This window comes from Scheffersomyces xylosifermentans (assembly GCF_036884685.1).
Source record: "Scheffersomyces xylosifermentans strain CBS 12540 chromosome Unknown RJT20scaffold_1, whole genome shotgun sequence".
Classification (NCBI taxonomy): domain Eukaryota; kingdom Fungi; phylum Ascomycota; class Pichiomycetes; order Serinales; family Debaryomycetaceae; genus Scheffersomyces; species Scheffersomyces xylosifermentans.
The window spans coordinates 1875417-1895033 of NW_027042939.1; the positions used below are offsets into that span (position 1 = coordinate 1875417).

A 19617-nucleotide genomic window follows, 5' to 3' on the forward strand; every position below is an offset into this window, starting at 1 on the left:
AGTTTCTCAATTTAGTTACCCACAATTTAATTGCTTTACAAGGAGAGAGTTAATAGTCGTGAGTCGATATCGTCAAGAGTAAAGTTAGGTGTTAGTAAAAAAAAGTTCAGAAATATTCCAACTTCGCCTTCCCCAATGGACCTGTTGTAGCGAGATACCAAACAAATCGACTATTTTATCATCGATTGCACCGAGTTACTCGCACAGTAACCGTGTAACTATTGATCTGGTGCTAATACGATGCTTAGACGAAAGAGTAGTAAGACAAGAGGAACTGACGGCGGTCCTCCTGGAGGAGGACCCATTCTGTCAAAGCATCCAAATTCAGAATCACAGAATGTCCCGAGGTCTTCTAACCAATGGAGACTCAAAGACCTTCTCAAAATACCTTCGGCGCCTACTAAATCTTCTCCTGTAACAGTCGGTACAAGTTATCCCGTTACACCAAACGCAGCGGAGTTTCCTTTTGCACCGAATTCGGCATCTATACCAAAGATCTCACCATCTAATTCTTCATTGCATTCAACTGGGCAATCGGCCACTTCTGTGAGCAGCTGTCATTGTTGTGGAACCCTTTTAACTTACCCCCTAAAGGCGATCAAGTTCAGATGCTCAGTATGTAACACCACCAATTTATTAACGACTCCTAAGACCAGCGGAGAGAACTTGCACTTAATTTCATACCAATATGTGAAGAAAATGGTAGATAAGAGCTTGGAAGAGTTAGTACATGGAGGTTCAGATAGTCAACAGAATAAATCGATCCATGATGTCTTTGAACCTCTCTCAAACTACTTATACGAGGCGTTTAAGTCATATGAGTGCTTGAATAACTCATTCACAATACGGAGAACGACAGGTCATGCCCATTACCACAGCTCCAATATCAACTATGAAGAAGTGAGGAATCTTTTTATTTTGTTGCTGAAATTGCCTACGAAGAGACCGTTGTATAATGCCTTAAGGGGTTCCAGTCATCTATTGAAACGTATATATGTCTTTGCCAAAGATGACGATCCAAGATCATTCTTGTGGATCCTAATATTATTGGAAATCCCGTTTCTAAGCAGAGCATTGGTAACCGCAGGCGAAGATAGTAAACCTCACTCCATGACAGATGTACCTGAGATACGAGCTCTTTGTTATGATATATTGAAAAGATGCCTTGGTATTTTGGCGTCATCAGATACGGTAGTTATCAATAATTACATTGCAAGCTGGCTCTCCAAGCAATCTTATGCAGAGTTCACATCGAAGATTGATCTTTTGAACCTTTACATAACATTCCACTTGAAGAAGTATTTCTATTTGGCTAATAATCCTCATCTAATGCGCCGAATGTCTTCTTCTTCGGCTTACAATGAAAATACCAATGGAACTCGAAATGAGAGTCAAGCTGAAGAGCATCCTACGGATAGAGAATACGCGGAGAACATTAACATCAAGGAAGAGATTGACGCCCTCAATCAAGAGGCGGCTAATCATATCCCTCTTCCAAACTCTTTGGCTTTACCTGCGTCACACTTGGGAACATTTCCTGCTAGAAGTAAATCGAAGAAAGGACAACAAGATACTAAAATTAAGATATATCAATATGGAAATGATTGGCACATTAAGACTGGTGCTACAGTTTTGTCCACATTTTTAAAGGCTAATGCCATTAGGGAGGAGAAAGTGTCTATTAGCACGTTCTATAATTCATTGGTTGATTTTGTAAATATGAAGTTAGACTTCGACTCATGGCAGAGCAATAAGAAATCAAAAGTGAATATGATGGACGATTCGGAAGCTGGTTTGCAGCAGGTGATAGATTACATTCATGGAACTACCCGAAGTCGTACCCTTCACGAAAATGCCTCGTACTTCTTTTGTCAATATCCTTTCTTGATAACCTTAGGAGGAAAAATTTCAATTTTGGAGTATGAGGCTAGGCGTCAAATGGAAAGGAAAGCAGAAGAAGCTTTCATTAATTCCCTTGACAAGAGAATAGCAATCGATATTTACTTCAAGGTGAGAGTGAGAAGGGAATATATGGTTCAGGATTCCTTGCAATGCATAAAACTCAATAGCAACAATCTCAAGAAAAGTCTAAAGGTCCAATTTGTCAACGAACCGGGCGTTGACGTCGGAGGATTGAAGAAGGAATGGTTTTTACTTTTGACAAGGTCTCTATTCAATCCCCAGACCGGTATGCTATTCAACGTAGATGACTCCAATTTCTTGTGGTTTAATATAGTACCTATTGAGGACTTCGAAATGTACTACTTGTTTGGGGCTGTTTTGGGTTTGGCAATTTACAATTCGACGATCTTAGACCTTCAGTTTCCCTTGGCTCTATATAAGATACTTTTGGACAAACCTGTTGGTTTAGCAGATTATAAGCAGTTGTTTCCAGTATCATATGAAAACTTAATGAAGCTCAAGACATACTCCCTCGAGGAGCTTCTTGCTCTTGACTTAACATTTGAAGTGAATTACAAAGATTTATTTGGCAAGCAATACACTTCGGAATTGATTTCTAATGGCAAGAATACTGTTGTTACGCCTGAAAATTGCAAGTTATACATTGAGACATACGTTAACTTCTTCTTGAATGAAGGTATCAAGAAGCAAATTACTGCGTTTGCTAATGGCTTTAAGAAAGTGGTTGGTGGAAATGCCCTCTCATTATTCCTGCCGGAAGAAATTCAACTCCTTCTTTGCGGTAGTGAAGAGGGAGGCATAGATGTTGATATACTTAAATCAATTACCAAATACGTGGGGTGGAATTCTGCTGAGGATGCGCTCAACTCTGACGTGATACAGTGGTTCTGGGAGTATATGGGTCAGATGACATTAAAGGAAAAGAAGAGAGTCCTAGTTTTTGTGACTGGATCGGATAGAGTTCCTGCTACAGGCATACAAAATTTAAACTTTAAGATAAGCACTCAAGGAAAGGATACTGGTAGACTTCCCTTGGCACATACTTGCTTTAACGAATTAGCATTATATAATTACACAACTAAGCATAGATTGGTGGATAAACTTTCGAAGGCAGTCAATGAGAGTGCGGGTTTTGGGATAAAATAGGAAAACTATACAGGCATTGCTGCATCGAAATACCAATATATATAGATAATTATACATATGAACAGATTGGATTTTTTTTTCTTTGCAACGCATTTCATTAACTGTGAAGTCAAGAACATAACTTCTCGACTACTGTAGGATCAGCACTCAGATGCCAACACCAAGTCTTGATTATGGGTAGAAGGGGAGGTCATTTTGTGAAATTGAAAAATTAAACAACTAAAATTCTTCAAGAAAAATCTCTCTTCCTTCTTATCTTGTGCTGCAAAAGCGATTCCTTCTTCCACTACCTACTATTTCCGTTTCTCCTGTATCCGATACAGTCCATTCTTACAGTACCTTACCTTCTACTGTGCGACAATCCATTCATCCAGGGGACAACATACTGTAGTAACAAATACCACTCAAACAATTTTACTCACTCAAGTCACATGACTGCAAGTCATGTGCAAGTATTCCTCTCAGACTTCCAATTTTCTCACTCCTTCTCCGTTTTCTTCCTCGTTCTTCCTCTTCCATTTGTCTCGTGCCTGTGCCCCGTGACTCTTGCTCCGGCCAATGAAATCCACGGAAAATGCGATTTTCTTAACCTCCCACAGAATTCTAACCACTCCCAGGCAACGTATGATAATAGTGAAGAATACTGGTGTTTTGTTGGTACCTGCACCCAATTCATCAAATCATTAGTAGACATTTTCAAACACTCAAGTTAAGTAAAAAATTTCAAGAACGTTCAAGTAGAAGATTAAACATCAGCTACAGACAGCCATTACATTACAGGTACACACAACTATGTCTTCGCTTGCTTTCAGATCATTGAGAAGTGGTTTAGGATTGAAAGGTAAGTAAAAAAAAGATTGAGTGAAAAGCAATACATGCTTGCCGCTGAGTACCAAGTATAGGGTATCTTCGGGTTCGAGCCATGACAATAACGAATGGGAAATCGAGTTGAATTGAAGGTTGCCATCCCGTCAATGCCTCAGGCGAAAGTTAGGAGAATTGTAGAACATTTGGTCTCCAGAATTCACCAATTCCTGTTGATATAAGCTCAAGAGGAAATGTATTTGAACCATAAACTGGGCGTAGCGTATCGACAGGGCAGCTTAAGCACTTAAAAACATCTACAGGTGGTTATTTTCACAGTATAAAGATAGACATATTCTATTTTAAAATATTTGAAACTCATTTGTTGTTGTCGTTCGTGTCGAAATTACCTCTAATTTATAAAAACATTCACTAACATGCATTCTAGGTTCCATTAGAGCTTTGTCCTCTACCACCGGTGCTTTATCCAACTACCAGCACCCAGACTTCTCCAGCTACTTAAATAACAAGTCCGAGGACAAGACCAAGAACTTCACCTACTTCATGGTTGGTTCTATGGGTTTGTTATCTGCTGCTGGTGCCAAGTCCACAGTTGAAGCCTTCCTTTCCTCTATGGCTGCTTCTGCAGATGTTTTGGCTATGGCTAAGGTCGAGGTCAAGTTGGGTGCTATCCCAGAGGGTAAGAATGTCATCATCAAGTGGCAAGGTAAGCCAGTTTTCATCAGACACAGAACTCCTGATGAGATTGATGAAGCCAACCAAGTCGACATCAAGGCTTTAAGAGACCCAGAAGCCGATGCTGACCGTGTTAAGAAGCCAGAATGGTTAGTCATGTTGGGTATTTGTACTCACTTAGGTTGTGTCCCAATCGGAGAAGCCGGTGACTTCGGTGGTTGGTTCTGTCCATGTCACGGTTCCCACTACGATATCTCCGGTAGAATCAGAAGAGGTCCAGCTCCATTGAACTTGGAAATCCCACAATACGACTTCACTGATGACGAAACTTTGTTAGTTGGTTAAGCATAGAAAGTCATAAAGTTAGAAATCATTTAACCCAAAAGACGAAAACCGAAGAAGACCATCATTGTATAAAACTTATTCCTTTTTCATTACAACAACCTAATAACCTAGTCCATCCTCACAACTTCATATTCATTTGTTATTATATATATCCTTATATAATTTCATTTTTGTTATATTTATACTTGATTTGTATATTCGAAAATATATACTGCATTAGATTCAACCTATAGGTATGGGTTATGTATTAGAATCTCTTCCAACTCATCTGGAAGTATCCTCCAGATTTCACTTTGCCAATCTTTTCTTATCTTCTCAGCTGTTAATTCTTCACAATATTGTTCAATATTCAAGCCCTTGTATTTACTTTTGAAATCTCCAAGCAGTTCCAAGAATTTCTGGCCTATAAGATCTAGGGGTATGTTCGTCGGTTTGTAATCTTCTACGTAGTGAAGTCTGTAGAAAAGACTCCAGTGAAACATACTATCTCTAGGGATTTTCCTGGGACGACCAAGGTTTGGGACAAATACCTTCTTCCACTGTCCATCTTTATTTTCAATTTTGTACCCAATGGGAAGTAATTCTATCATCCACCAAAGAAGAGTTTCCAAGAAGAATTCGTTACCTCTTGAGTCGAAACGGTGGACAGGGGAATTTGGAAGACGTACATTGGAGCTCACAGTTTGATAATTGTTAGAAGCGGGAAATACTAGGAGATCGTCATTTGAACGACTAACTATTCGATCAAGACGCTGAATGGGGCCGGCTCTCGAATGCTGCATAGTTTTGGTCCTACACAAGGATAATAAATCGTGGTTACAAGATAGCAAACTCATTTGAACGGGATGCTTATTGTTGAAGTCATGAATAATGTCTGATTTAAATAAGACTCCAAACTTAATTGCTTGCAGAAGCATCCATCTTAATGGTATATCCGATAAGTACTGCCCATCCATATCTGGGGGCCAGCCTCCCCCACAATCGCCATGATTACCTGGAAAGAATAACTCAATGACATCCTCAGATGGATCACTTGGCAATCTATTACCTAAAGCAGTAGAAAAAGGACTTTCGTTAACTGTACCATTATGATGTAAATGGGTATGCTCCTCTTCCATCTCACATTCCGTGCAAAGCAAGCTAAGTAGACATGGGTAATAGCTGTAGGGTGCAAACAATAATTGTTTGAACTTAGCTCTACGTTCATCTATACTCACGGCATGCCTAACATGCTCCACAATTCTGCTGCTGGAGGTGTAAGGAAAGAGCCTACCTCTGAAAATGCCCACTGAATTCACTGTATCCCATAAACCCATGAAATGTATTTCTACGTCCTTTCTGGAAAATGTCTCCTTGAATTCTTGGATCAACGATACTGTCGAATCTTGTTGGGCTGGTTGTCCAGCAAATTCCCAATTACAGTATAGGTTCCATGCTGTTGACGTCATCTCTTCTAGTCCTGGATTGAGAAGCCCTACCCTCTCAATCATTGCTGCTAAAATCCTAGCGCAGAAACTTCCTCTGCTATATAGGCGTTAATATGTGTTTGTTGATTAGCGTCTAGGGTAATCTTACCTGAATCCAAACAAGTATATTTTATCACCCCGTTTGTAAAAACGACCTAAGAAATTGTAAGCTGCTATTACGTGATACTCCAATGTGAATGCAAGAATAGAATCAAATTTGCTGGCAATGCTGCTTATCTTGGAGTTGATGAAGTTGGTTTCACGGAAATCAGTTGACTGCGACAGAAACTCAACACCGATCCCAGGTTGATAGTAGCATAATTGAGAGAGGCTATCCTTTTCAAGCATTCTAAAGAGTTTCAACGCATTTGAAAAAGGCAAGGTTCCAAAGTTGTTTTCTGTCCCATCTAAGCATAAGATTAGATTCATGGGTTCATTATGCTGCTGAACTGTGCTTCCATGGATTGAAGAAAACAAACCCGCGCTATATCGTTGATCATTATAGTGCACCGAAGGCTCACCGCCTTCATCGGATAAGCAATCCCCTCTTTTGAGGGACTCTGTCATTTAGGATAACTCAAAGCTAAGATGATTTGGTTATCAATTAATTAAATCTTGCAATAATTATGGCTCACCGTCTTATATATGTGTTTGAATTTCTTATCGGCGTCTATTTCTTTTTTTGTTCCATGCTGCAAATTAAAAAGGTTGCGAAAAAATCGAATTGATACGGCGAGGCTCAATTTTACAGGAAAATACAAAGTGTTAAATTATATGATGTGTATAAATGTATCTAAACGAAAAAGCACCGAAATAAACGAAATAAGTTATATAAAAACCGATCTATAATTTCCCAACCCAAAAGAATTAAATTTGACTTAGATGTCAAAGACTTCGATGTTAGCAGAAGCCAAGTTCTTGACTGTGACAACGCAGAAAGCACCACCTGATGGGCTGTTAGAAGATCCAGAAACTTGATTGAAAGGTGTCTTGGATGGATCGATTTCACAATCTAATCCAGAACAGTCACCGTCATTAGCACAGGTGACTCTGACTCCGAAAGATGGCTTTACCCCATCAAAGTCATTGACGTAAATTGGGTTCCATCCAAGTTTAACGTATGTGTTGCCGTCCTTGTCGGTGTTGGCACCAGCAACATATGGTGCCCAGTTTCCGACAGGTTTAGCTTTAGAACCCCAGATACATCCATCCTTGGCTGAGACACCTGGAGCGTTAATATAATAATGAGCGGAAGTTCCAGCCCAGTAGTTAGGGGAAGGAACAGCGATAGTTTGGTTGGAACCAGAGTCAACACTGGTTGGGATCAACATAGCTTCATTACCTGGCAAAACAGTTTGACAGAAAGCAACTTTCTTTTCAGCATTGTTCTTAACTTGGACGGTCTTTTTACCATCAACGCAATAAGGCTTGTTTGCGAAAGGCTTCGAGACGGTACCATCCTTGTTACAGAACAAACCACCGTTTTGAGATTGTGGGTAAGTGTATGAAGTAGCGCTTGGGTCCCATTGTGCCATCACTTGGCCTGGAGGACAAGCGTAAGGACAGTAGGATCCTGGGGTACAAGATTGATCATGACTCATAGCCCAACCAGCATTGGAAGAATCTGGAGTAACGGCAATTAAGCCGGCATCAGTAGGGAATGAACAAGTGGAGCCACCTCTTTTAGAGATTTCCAAAGGTAAAGCAGAAACTAAAGAAAGAGCAACTGAACTAAGGACTGCAAAATTTGAGAACAACATAGTGTGTAAAGAATGTGAGGGTATCTATATAGTAAGGAGTGTGTGACAGATCCAAAGATCGAAAGAACGGACTTAATAAAAGAGTGTGGAGGTGGCAAGCACTTAACAACAAAGGGAGTGTGATAGTCTGTTAGGGAACAAGATTCATGTTTATAAAATCCAAGCGGATCATGATACTTATATACAATTAGCCCAGCAGCCAATTGACTTGTCTTTCAAGCTATTAGTGTGTGTAAGAGAGTAAGAGATCTGTGAGTATCCTTAATTATGATAATCAGATCTAGACTTGAAAACTTTGCACATAAAAAATTTTTGCAGTAGACAGAACCGTTGTGAGTCTTCAGGTGGCAATTAAGCCCAATGCAGTATAGGTTTAGATCTATGTGTTTAGACTGTAGATTCCGTTTTAGTGCAGATTTAGTGCATATTCATTAACTCGATTGAGTAAAATCCCACATTTGCTCTTAATGTTCCCAGAATGGCAGAGTGAAAATTGTACAAGAATTGCGCAGCCTAATGCTTCGATAACCAAAGCTTTTTTTCAACAAAGCCTTAGCCTAGATCAAAGCCGGGGTGAACCGCAGTTATGGTAGTACGATATCTATTTCTACTATCATCCGAATTGATTAATGCTTACCCCTAGGTTGCAGATTTAAGAGATATGTCACTGTTGAAAAAATTTTCGTCAAGATCCCCAACTGGCTAACCAAACAACCGTCTCAGGAAACGAAAAAAAAAAAAGATCCTTTTACCGGCGTCATTGCCGTCGGTAAAAGCACGATACACCGACGTTACAGCATACATTAAGGTATGTTAAGGTTTTGTTGATGCCATCAATTTGAGTGGCTATAAAAATTATTACGAAGTCCTCTTTTCTTTTTCCAGTATTAAAAGAGTAGTTGCAGCCTTTGTGGTAAGGCGGATTAGGAGTTCACCGCGAAGGTCTAGACTCAGGACAGGGTTCGTTTCCGCTTTTTCTAAGGACTATTGTAGTGAACTGTACATAGTCCAGATTTCAATTTATACTGAGTGAAGCTGTATATACAGTTCGTGGGATACGACGAAGATTTTTCACTTTGCTCTTCCTGCAGTGCGGTTTGTATGTAGCTTACAATGAAGCTAGTAAGGGGGAGGAATATCCATTCATAAAGTGGGTAGCTACAGCGATCAATTTCAGCTTGTGAATCTGACTCGGCACAAGACCGGTGGGCAATGCTCATCACAATAGGAGTAGCTTTGAAAAAGAGGATCCGCAATCCAATACATCTGGTGTTTGATTAGGTAATCTTCAAATTGGGGCAACATATGAGGTCCAGTTTAAGCAATTCTAGAATAAGAGAAATCCCCTATTTCATACATAAGGGCGGAAGGTAATAGTGTCCTGTTAGTGAAGTACTATCTGACGAAGCAAACTTGATTTTATCTGGTGATAACAGGTTGACACTTTTTGCATAATTGGTTCAAATCTTGCATAAATACAACATATTTGCAGTTAATGAGATATCTAACTAGCTTCAAAGTGGAGTATTTTTGATTTATATTATGTTAACCGTCACGTTAGTTTCTACTATATCTGCATCCACTACTTCAATCTCTTTCAACGGAGATAATTCCAGTTTCCCTGGGCATATTCTTCCACACCTAAGTAATCTCTCTCTTTTTTATACACTGGATGCGAATTCGCTTCCATAATCAGTTTTCGTATGCAAATATGGAGGAACTGTCTGTTAGTCTGGCGCGCATTGTAATCTCCAAGAAAAATCAGTTAACGGTGTGTACTGTGATGTACTCAATGTAAACTATTAGTGTAATATCACCAAAGATAAGCCTGATACAATAAATTGCTGAATGATATGAGTGGATCAATTGTTAGAGCTCTCAATTGGGATGCCGGTTATGAGCAGCAGTTCATAGCTGTTAATCCAATAGGAGACGAGGTCCTCTTATACCAAACCAATCACGAAGACCCAGGCATAGAGTCTAATGACTTGATTAAATTGAATAGTCGAACAGGATTCGAAAACATTCAATGCTCTTCATACTCGTTGATAAATAGAGGAATTACCGGTGTTGGCTCAATTAGTGGTAACATCTCCATATTTGATATTAACTCTAATACTTCATCAATATTGAAGTTAAGACCGAAACAGAATAGACCTTGTAATGCCATTTCATTCAATAATAATAACCTAATAGTCGGTGGCTTCGACAAAGGCCGTCAAGATAACTCATTGCAAATATGGAATATTGAGCATTATTCCAGAAATAGTACAAACGATCATATCAAAAGACCTGTAACTACGTACTTGCCAAATGAAGCAGTATTATCAGCAATATTTTACCCTGATCGAGAGGGTAGCATACTATGTGGATCGTATAAGTTTCTTAGAGAAATTGACTTGAGAACAGATCAGCCAGTTTTCCAAATGGCTACTAAATGCACTTTGGGCTTGACAGTAGATCATTTCCACAATCATTTATTCCAGTCTTTCAGTGAGGACGGATCTTTGGCAATATGGGATAGAAGAAAATTGACTGCAATTAATTCGATGAAAAGTAAAGCCCCTTTGTCTTCGGGAAACGTGATTACGGAGACACCAGTATTACAATTTGTAAAACTCTTAAGTGATGCGTCTGCTAGAAAGAATCAGAACCCGTGCGTTCGTTATTCAACTATCAGAGGAGGGGAATTTTCTGCTGTTTTCAATGGAGATTTGATCAGAAGATGGAATACTGGAGTCGTTCCTGCCACAACGTCTCCTTCGTTAGAAAATAAGTCAACCAAAGACTCATCGATATTGCATAGTTTAAAGATGCAATCACAACAGCAATACAGTTCAGAGGAGTCTTTATTTGTGGGATTAGTTTTGGATGTTAAGACGGATTTCGAAAGAGTAGTATCGTTTGATTATTCTCCGGATATAACTTCACATACTTCTACAAACTTTGTATGTATGAGACAGTCGGGTTCGGTTTTCAGAATGCCTGCTGTCGAGTGTATCGAAGCTTTGGACTTCAATTCCCTTAACGAGTTTACAATAGCTGGACCTGAGGGCACATTAACCAAGTTTGCTGATAAGGAAATATTCACTAAATTAAAGACAAATGGTGCACCCCTTACGCAAACCAACGGCAATTTAAACAATGCAGTAGCAAGCAAACTTGCAGAGTTAGGTATCATTGACGAATCAAGGAAGTACAGCGAAGCAGAGTTTTCAGAAGACATAGAATCCACAGTGGACGATGAAAGTGCCATAGCACCGTATGAACAGGAAGGCCGAGACAATAGATACAACTTTGCCGATCTAGAAATCGATATTCCCTTAAATGCAATGCTTGACGCATCAGCCGTGATTAGCTATGACATATGTTCCACTATACGAAAACGTGCAATTTTGGGTTATGGAATAGACTGCGATGAAAATATTCGAGTTTTAGAGGACTTGGATGCCATTGATAAGCAAGTATTTTTGAGGAATACATGGAAGTGGTTGGGATTGGCCAAGAAGTCGTTAGAGAAAGGAACAATGATCAGCGAGGGCATAGACTTAGGTTATCAAGGAGTTTTAGGAATTTGGGAGGGAGTTGAGGAGTTGAATAATCAGAAGAGAACTTCTCCTGAAACGGGCCCAATAACAGATAGTTGGTTCTCTCATGCGGTAAAAAATATTGTATCTTCAAAAGGCAAAAAGACTGCTGGAATCAATATCTCCAGTAGCAGTGAGCGGAAAGCCCAAAGAAAGCTTTGCTTAATTGTCTCCGGATGGTATTTAGCTGACAATGAATTTGAGGAGAAACTTAACATTTTAGTCTCCCTAGGATATTCAGAGAAAGCTGCCGGTTGGGCTGTTTTCCACGGCGATGTGCCCAAAGCAATCGAAATATTGGCCAATGCCAAAAAGGAACGTTTGAGGTTAATGTCTACAGCCGTGGCAGGATACTTGGCTTATAAGAATTCCAATGTCAACAGTCCTTGGAAAGATCAATGTCGTAAAATGGCCTCTGAATTGGACGATCCTTATCTTCGGGCAATCTTTGCATTCATTGCTGATAATGACTGGTGGGATGTTTTGGACGAGCATTCTTTACCCTTAAGAGAGAGATTGGGAGTAGCCTTAAGGTTCTTATCGGATAAAGATTTGAATGTTTATTTGCATAGAATAGCAGATACAGTGGTCAATAAGGGAGAATTGGAAGGTCTTATTTTGACAGGAATTACGCCTCGAGGAATTGATTTGCTACAGAGTTACGTGGATAGAACTAGTGATGTGCAAACGGCGGCACTAATTGCAGCATTTGGATCTCCGAGATACTTCTCAGATGAAAGAGTAAAGCATTGGGTAGACTGTTATAGAAACTTATTGAACAGTTGGGGCCTTTTCAGTGTTCGTGCCAAGTTTGACGTTGCAAGAACAAAATTATCCAAGAATGCAGTTGGAAATTCTACTATTAAACCTTCTCCAAAGCAAGTATACTTGCAGTGCACGAGATGCAATAAGAATATCTCGAAACCAAAACTGTCCAATACTCTTCCTGGAAACAACCCACAAGCTATACTAAAACAATTTAACAAAATGAATCACTTTAATAAGCCTGCAAAGGACGATATTGTTGCCTGTCCTCACTGCGGAGCACCCCTTCCACGATGTTCCGTTTGTCTTCTTACATTGGGAACCCCACTTCCATTGGAGCCCTCAGAGAAATTGAGTGAGACGACTCAAGCGAACAAGATAGAGAACAAATTTAGAGAATGGTTCAGTTTCTGCTTGAGTTGCAACCACGGATGCCATGCACACCATGCGGAAGAGTGGTTCTCGAAGCACTATGTATGTCCAGTTCCCGATTGCAATTGCCGTTGCAACAGCAAATGATAGTCGATTGAAATGGGGTCGCAGCAGCGGCTTCAATTGAGAAAAATGCCGATCTCCTCACCACAGGTAAGACATTGGAGAACTATATTTTGTATATACGTAATTACTCTAAATAATAATTAGTAGTGTATAATTTCGTACGTAAGACCTTACAGCCTGTTTATGCATACAGACTATTACAGCTACCATTACAGCTATCAGACCACTCAGGGATGATTTTGTGTTGTGCAAGGACTACTAACCAGAAAATTCCTTCCTTATGTTAATTGTCTAAACCTTATCCTAACAAAGTTAAAATTAATCCTTCTAACGACACTGCAACCTATTGTGCGCACCTAACAAGCCTGAAGTAGAAAAAAAAATCACCGATTCCTGATCTGTACAGTCACTATGGAATTGCAAATTATCCAAATCGCAGACAACAACGCGTGTAGGTTGCACTAATAACATGATCAAACAAGAATGGTGATGTCACTAACGTAATGTACCAGACATAACAAGAGTAACCACGACGAAAAAAGAAACCTCAGTCCTCTTGAGAAGAATTCCTTTAATCCTTGCTTTCACATGCCGCTACCATACACCCTGTCGTTCCCCACGACAACTACTGGAAAACTAAGCTCGGGGAAGGAGGCGTCACGTGATAATTCTGCTACTTATGGATAATCGTCAACACACACACAAACGAGAGAAAATAAACCAGAGAACAGCAGTTTCGTATCAGGAGGAGGCAGATCATTATCGCAAAGTGGTACCGATTAGTTCACGGAATAAGGCAGTGAAGTTGCATAAGACGAGGAGTTAGTGTTGGATCTCTGAAGGAAACACGTTGATACTATTGTTGTAAGCATCTGAAGTGAAAAAGATTCTGTTCTACGACTGGATCATATCAAACACCGTTCTCCAGTGACCGATTCGCTTTTTACAAACAACAGCATATTACGTCTTCCACCAAAATTAGTGATTTGACCGTTGATTCAGCGCCACATTAGAACCATTTAGTTTGCATAACTTCAACAAATCAGATCGCCAAATTTATTGGTCGTTATTGACATCACACTCTTGATATCCGCTGTTGATCTGATCTCTGTTTTGGTGCCTATTGACCCCAGCAATCCAACAACACCCAGATTTATAGCATTTTGTCAATTCACAAAACAATCATTGACACCTTAGTGTGAATCAACTTAGAGGTGTTTCAGCCCGAATCAAAGTAACCAGTTCCAGGGATCATAAATAAGCGACGTGAAGATAAACAGTTGGGGTGAACTTTTGTATAATTATTCCTTCATAGTGCATTAAAATCATCCTTGATCTACCCTCGTTATTTTAGGTCACATAACATCCAACAAGGACCGTTTACTGAAAGTCCAATCCCAAATTCAAAAAGTGTAATTCCATACCGCCATGTCTAAAAACGACGTACTTTCAGACATCCGCGGCAAAATTGAGCGTGAACGCAAACTTATCGTTGGTTTCCAAGCGCTCAAGAAGAACACCGCCAATGTCGATGTTATTCAAAGATGCAATACGCAGATCCGCGAGACGCAGTCAAATATCGACTATCTAGAGGAGACTTTGGCAAAACTTCTGTTTCTGCACGGACCAGAGAGTCCAGAGAGAAAAAGCAAGAATGGAAGTACTTCTACTGGAAACGGAGGCTCCAGCGGTATGACTCTCAGCAATCACTTACCTGTGGCAGATAGGCCAATCTACTCTCGTTTTGATCTAATCAAATACGATTGCCCTCTGTTAGGTCATAAGATTCAGCACATGCTCCAGCAATTACAGTTTAAACTACAGGTAGAGAACCAGTACCGAGAGGCCAACCAAAAGATTTCTCACTTGTACCTTATGGATGGAGATAAGCTGCTGAGTATCGCCGCTGAAGGTGGGAGAGTTGAGAGTGATCAGAGAATCCAATTGTTGAATAAAGCTCTTAGGAAATATCAGAACATGCATATTGACGTAGAAGATGTGACCCGTGATTTCGAAATCATGAGCTCTCCAAAACACGCCAGGAAACCACTAACGGGAAAACTAACCATTGCTATCACTTGTATCAGGGATGTGGACCATGTCGCTTCCCCAATGTTTTCTAAAAAATCTGAATCTATTGTGATTATTAAAGTTGATGATGTTGAAAAAGCTAGGACGAAAGGCTCAAGAACCGATAAGTGGAACGAAGAGTTTACCATTGACGTGGATAAAGGAAATGAAATAGAACTCTCTGTTTTCGATAAAAGCAATAATTTAGTTCCCGTAGCGGTGAATTGGGCGTTACTCTCCGATATTACGGAAGAGATCAGAAAAAAGAAAGTAGCCAATGAAATGGGATCTAGTGGTTGGTTATCAGCATCAAATCTTTCACAGACCAATACCAATGTTACTTCCAGTGCCAATTCTAGCAAAGCAGGTTTCAATAATAACTTAGGAGCTTCCTTTAATTCCACAGCTCCAGTTTCAGGTACAGCCAACGATCTAGCTTCAGCAAGTTCTACTTTAGTATCAGAACAATCAGCGGAACAAAAAGTCCTCATCAACACTTGGCTTAGCCTTGAACCAGTTGGGCAAATGCTTGTAACTGTAGGATTTGAGAAGACGAACAGCCAAGGGAAGCAATTTATGGGAGGATTAGGACGTCATGGTGCCATCAGACAGAAGAAAGAAGAAGTCTTTGAACAACATGGTCATCAATTCGTGCAAAAGCAGTTTTATAATATCATGTGCTGTGCTCTCTGTGGTGAGTTTCTAAGATATACCGGCTACCAGTGCCAGGATTGTAAGTTCCTTTGTCATAAGAAGTGCTACCAAAAAGTCGTCACCAAGTGTATCCTGAAATCCAGCACCGATGTTGACGATGAAACTAAGTTAAACCATAGAATACCACATAGATTCGAGCCTATTGCGAACAGAGGAACGAAATGGTGTTGTCATTGTGGTTATATTCTTCCGTGGGGCCGTAAGAACGTACGTAAGTGTTCCGAGTGTGGAGTTATGTGCCATGCCCACTGTACTCATTTGGTGCCTGATTTTTGTGGGATGTCGATGGAGATGGCAAATAAAATTTTAATGACAATTAAATCAACCAAAACACAGCCAAAGCCAATTGGAAACGTTCGCAATCGCCAACATAATACTACCTCGCTGTTCCAACAACCCATCTCTCAACTACAATCTACTCCTAAGTCTTCTTCAGTGGAATCTAGATCGGACGATATGTCAGATGAGGAAATGGATAAGGACTTTGAGGGAAAGTTGCCAACGGAGACAACTAATCGCTTCCAGGCACCGGCTGATGGCCCATATGGAGGAAAAGGTAGAAGACCACCTCCACCACCTCCTGAATCACTCAAGAATCACCAAAGAAAGCCACTGCGTGAGCAAAATCACCAACTTGACCACGTACAATATACTACTCAACAGCAATACGCTCAAGAACCCCAGCAGAATGGACCCATTGACTACCAGATTCCAGATACTTATGGAAGAACTACCTCACATGGTGCTATAAATGAGGAGCCTCTGCGCAATCCGTTCGACAATAACTCTGGACCTATTGATGAGTTTTCGAACTTTGATTATAATAACAAACATACCCAGCAGTACATCGTTCCCGATGATCCATACATTGCTAATAATAATGCTCAACAAGATAACTACCAAATCGAACAACCTGTGAGCGAGCAGAATGTGGTTGTCCAAAATGCACCTGTCTCCCACGAGGTACCTAAACCAGAACTGAAATCTCCACATAAGTCAAAGCGTAGAAGAAGGAAGGTAGGCTTGGATGACTTCCAATTTTTGGCAGTGCTTGGAAAGGGTAATTTTGGTAAAGTTATGTTAGCAGAGAGCAGACACACTCTGAATCTTTGTGCTATCAAAGTATTGAAGAAGGATTTCATTGTAGAAAATGATGAAGCGGATAGTGTGAAATCAGAAAAGAGAGTCTTCTTAACAGCGAATAAAGAAAAGCATCCATTCTTATTGAATTTACACTGCTGCTTCCAAACGGAAAACCGTATTTACTTCGTGATGGAGTACATTTCAGGAGGTGATTTAATGTGGCATATTCAAAAATCCCGTTTCTCAGCAAAAAGAGCTAAATTTTACGCCTGTGAAGTCTTATTAGGGTTGAAGTATTTCCACGACAATGGTATCGTTTACAGAGATTTGAAATTGGATAACATTCTTTTAACTACTAAGGGCCATATCAAGATCGGTGACTATGGTTTATGTAAGGAGAATATGTTTTACAAGAGTACTACGGGAACATTCTGTGGAACTCCGGAGTTTATGGCACCCGAGATCATTGCAGGAAAGCCTTATGATAGGAGCGTGGATTGGTGGGCGTTTGGTGTGTTGCTTTTCCAGATGCTTTTGTGCCAATCTCCTTTTAAGGGTGACGATGAAGATGAAATCTTCAATGCCATTGAACATGATGATGTCAAGTATCCAATTAGTATGCCTAGACAGACAGTGCTTGTACTTCAAGCATTGCTTACAAAGGATCCGTCTACCAGACTTGGAAGTACTGAAAGAGATGCCGAAGAGATTATGGAACACCCATACTTCCAGGATGTCAACTTTGATGATGTAATGAACTGCAGAATCCCAGCACCTTACTTACCGGAAATTAATTCAGAGCATGACTATTCCAACTTCGACCAAGAGTTCACTTCTGAGACTCCACGTTTGACTCCCGTTGAAACCGTATTGACCAGCGAGATGCAAGAGCAATTCCGGGGATTTTCTCATGTGTCCGACAACGCTGCAGTGTAATTGTGTCTTTTGTAATGTATCTATGTAACGTATTTGCCCCCGGTAATGATAATGTATAGTCTAATATTTAATTCTATTTTCGTTTGAGCCTAAAAAATGTCTTCGTAGGAGCAGAAGGGGTTTGAAATAGAAGAAGTTGAGTTACACTTCTACATTGAGAATACATCATATTTATAAACACCACAGTCAATGGTATTAGAATTTCTATAATGATCTATGGTAATGCTAAAAATGAAGATGCCTGAGAACCAAAAGAGAACAAACGAATTGATGATGGACGCCAAGTAAACATTGCAATATAAAATGTATCCTGACTACAATTAACCAAACCTTGGCAGATTCAACATATGCCTGAATTACGCTATCCCTGGTTCACGAAATGATGATAGGTGATAAGCAATCAACTTACGCTATTATACAACAGCTGGAACTTGGTTTTGTTTCCACTTGGGTAGAAGCAGTTGTTTTCACTTTGCGCTGCTTGAAAGAACTTACCTCGTTTTTAGAGGCGGTCTGAATTGGTTTTACAGTATTGTTGGAAGCTTCTGACTTAATTACATTTGACTGCTCGGAAGTCTCATCTGACGTCGGCTTTTGAGGTACACCAGATTCAATGATCGTAGATTTCTTGACCTCTTCTTCTTTTTCGATCGGCTGTTCTTGTACTTCATCTTGTGGAGATTCCTCTTGAATTTGCTCCTGTGTCAATTGTTTTGCTGGATGTAACGCAAGTTCCCTCTTGGATTCGATAAGATAGTTCACTAACGGCTGAAACACCTCTGTTATTCCGATACTCATCTTGGAAGAACACTCGCTGAAGCTGATTGCGTTTAATCTTTGAGCCATTTCATAGCCCTCATCAAAAGACACTTGACGTTGTTCTTCCATATCACATTTCGTTCCGACAAGGACGATAGGAGGCATCTCTTCACGGACGCTCAGTATCCTATCAAAGTTATCCTCTAAGGCTGCAAAAGACTCATGGTTATTTATGGCATAAACAAATAGTATTGTAGCCGTATTTCTGATTTGAGTTTTACGTGTATTAGAGTAGTTATCCAACAATGAGGTGGTGTCTAAAATGGTAATCTCAAAGTATTCCGACCCTTCCCTTATTGGCTTGGTATAGAGGTCTTCTATTGATGCATCCAATCCTTCGATGTACTTGTTATGAAGATAATGCAAAATTAATGAGGATTTCCCGCTGTGTTCTTCTCCGAGGACGCATATGTCAAACTGGTCCTGGAGCACACGCAAACTATCGTTCCATCTGCTCATTGTTAATGATACTCGTCTACTGTTATCAATGATGCTAAATGTGAAAAGCCGAGTGGTACGGGATGTCGCTATTCCTTATAAAAACTTTTTATTGACCAATATATATGTCCAAATTCTACCAGTTAAGTGTTCTACGACAGCTAACTCCATTGAAGTTATAGGCGATTCTGTAAAGAAAAAGAAAGTGGGTAGAAAGAGAGGTGAAGAAATCAAGGCACACTCAAACAGGTAATACCTTACTAACGGTTGTGGTGTGCGTAAAAAAAAGCAATTAAATATTTTCTACCCCCAGAGGTCCAAAGGAAAATATATTGTTCGTTGATGTCAAGTGGGATATTATTATGGAGGAGGTCTTTATTTTCTTTTGTAAAAGATTATGGGAGGGCAGTGGAAGAGGTGACAGAATGGAAATATGAATTATTTTGTTGTCGGATTTTTCAGATTAAGGTTACGACTCCTTAGAATCATGCTATGGAAGCTTCGCATCCGTAATAAAGTGGGAGAAAGTGATGGAGGGGTAATAGAAGCTCATTTGTCTGGGTGACT

The 19617-nt window shown here is 40.0% G+C and overlaps 7 protein-coding genes across 7 annotated transcripts; 4 read left to right on the top strand and 3 right to left on the bottom strand. All coding sequences in view use genetic code 12, as the record gives it.

The window, feature by feature from the left end:
* Nucleotides 1-19: 19 nt before the first annotated feature.
* On the top strand, nucleotides 20-3541 carry RJT20DRAFT_124411 (putative E3 ubiquitin-protein ligase). Its single transcript, XM_064916238.1, has one exon. The coding sequence runs from the start codon at nucleotides 241-243 to the stop codon at nucleotides 3067-3069; it is 2829 nt and encodes a 942-aa protein (XP_064777267.1). The 5' UTR covers nucleotides 20-240; the 3' UTR covers nucleotides 3070-3541.
* A 12-nt stretch (nucleotides 3542-3553) lies between these two features.
* Nucleotides 3554-5142, top strand: RIP1 (ubiquinol--cytochrome-c reductase catalytic subunit). The gene is made up of 2 exons (XM_064916239.1): nucleotides 3554-3910; nucleotides 4322-5142. Exons 1-2 carry the CDS (start codon nucleotides 3862-3864, stop codon nucleotides 4912-4914), a joined length of 642 nt encoding a protein of 213 aa, XP_064777268.1. The 5' UTR covers nucleotides 3554-3861; the 3' UTR covers nucleotides 4915-5142.
* RJT20DRAFT_14129 (uncharacterized protein) lies at nucleotides 5028-6714 on the bottom strand. The gene has a single exon (XM_064918630.1). The coding sequence runs from the start codon at nucleotides 6402-6404 to the stop codon at nucleotides 5142-5144; it is 1263 nt and encodes a 420-aa protein (XP_064777269.1). The 5' UTR covers nucleotides 6405-6714; the 3' UTR covers nucleotides 5028-5141.
* A 544-nt stretch (nucleotides 6715-7258) lies between these two features.
* On the bottom strand, nucleotides 7259-8140 carry RJT20DRAFT_132364 (uncharacterized protein; the record flags this gene model as incomplete). The annotated part of the gene is made up of 1 exon (XM_064918135.1): nucleotides 7259-8140. One exon carries the CDS (start codon nucleotides 8138-8140, stop codon nucleotides 7259-7261), a length of 882 nt encoding a protein of 293 aa, XP_064777270.1.
* Nucleotides 8141-9993: 1853 nt separating this feature from the next.
* Nucleotides 9994-13011, top strand: RJT20DRAFT_143748 (uncharacterized protein; the record flags this gene model as incomplete). The annotated part of the gene is made up of 2 exons (XM_064918679.1): nucleotides 9994-11248; nucleotides 11294-13011. 2 exons carry the CDS (start codon nucleotides 9994-9996, stop codon nucleotides 13009-13011), a joined length of 2973 nt encoding a protein of 990 aa, XP_064777271.1.
* A 1407-nt stretch (nucleotides 13012-14418) lies between these two features.
* PKC1 (protein kinase C) lies at nucleotides 14419-17793 on the top strand (the record flags this gene model as incomplete). Its single annotated transcript, XM_064921340.1, has 3 exons — nucleotides 14419-14603; nucleotides 14652-16689; nucleotides 16738-17793. The coding sequence occupies 3 exons, from the start codon at nucleotides 14419-14421 to the stop codon at nucleotides 17791-17793; spliced, it is 3279 nt and encodes a 1092-aa protein (XP_064777272.1).
* Nucleotides 17794-17936: 143 nt separating this feature from the next.
* RAS2 (Ras2p) lies at nucleotides 17937-19248 on the bottom strand. The gene has a single exon (XM_064919074.1). It carries the CDS (start codon nucleotides 19069-19071, stop codon nucleotides 18199-18201), a length of 873 nt encoding a protein of 290 aa, XP_064777273.1. The 5' UTR covers nucleotides 19072-19248; the 3' UTR covers nucleotides 17937-18198.
* Nucleotides 19249-19617: the final 369 nt, after the last annotated feature.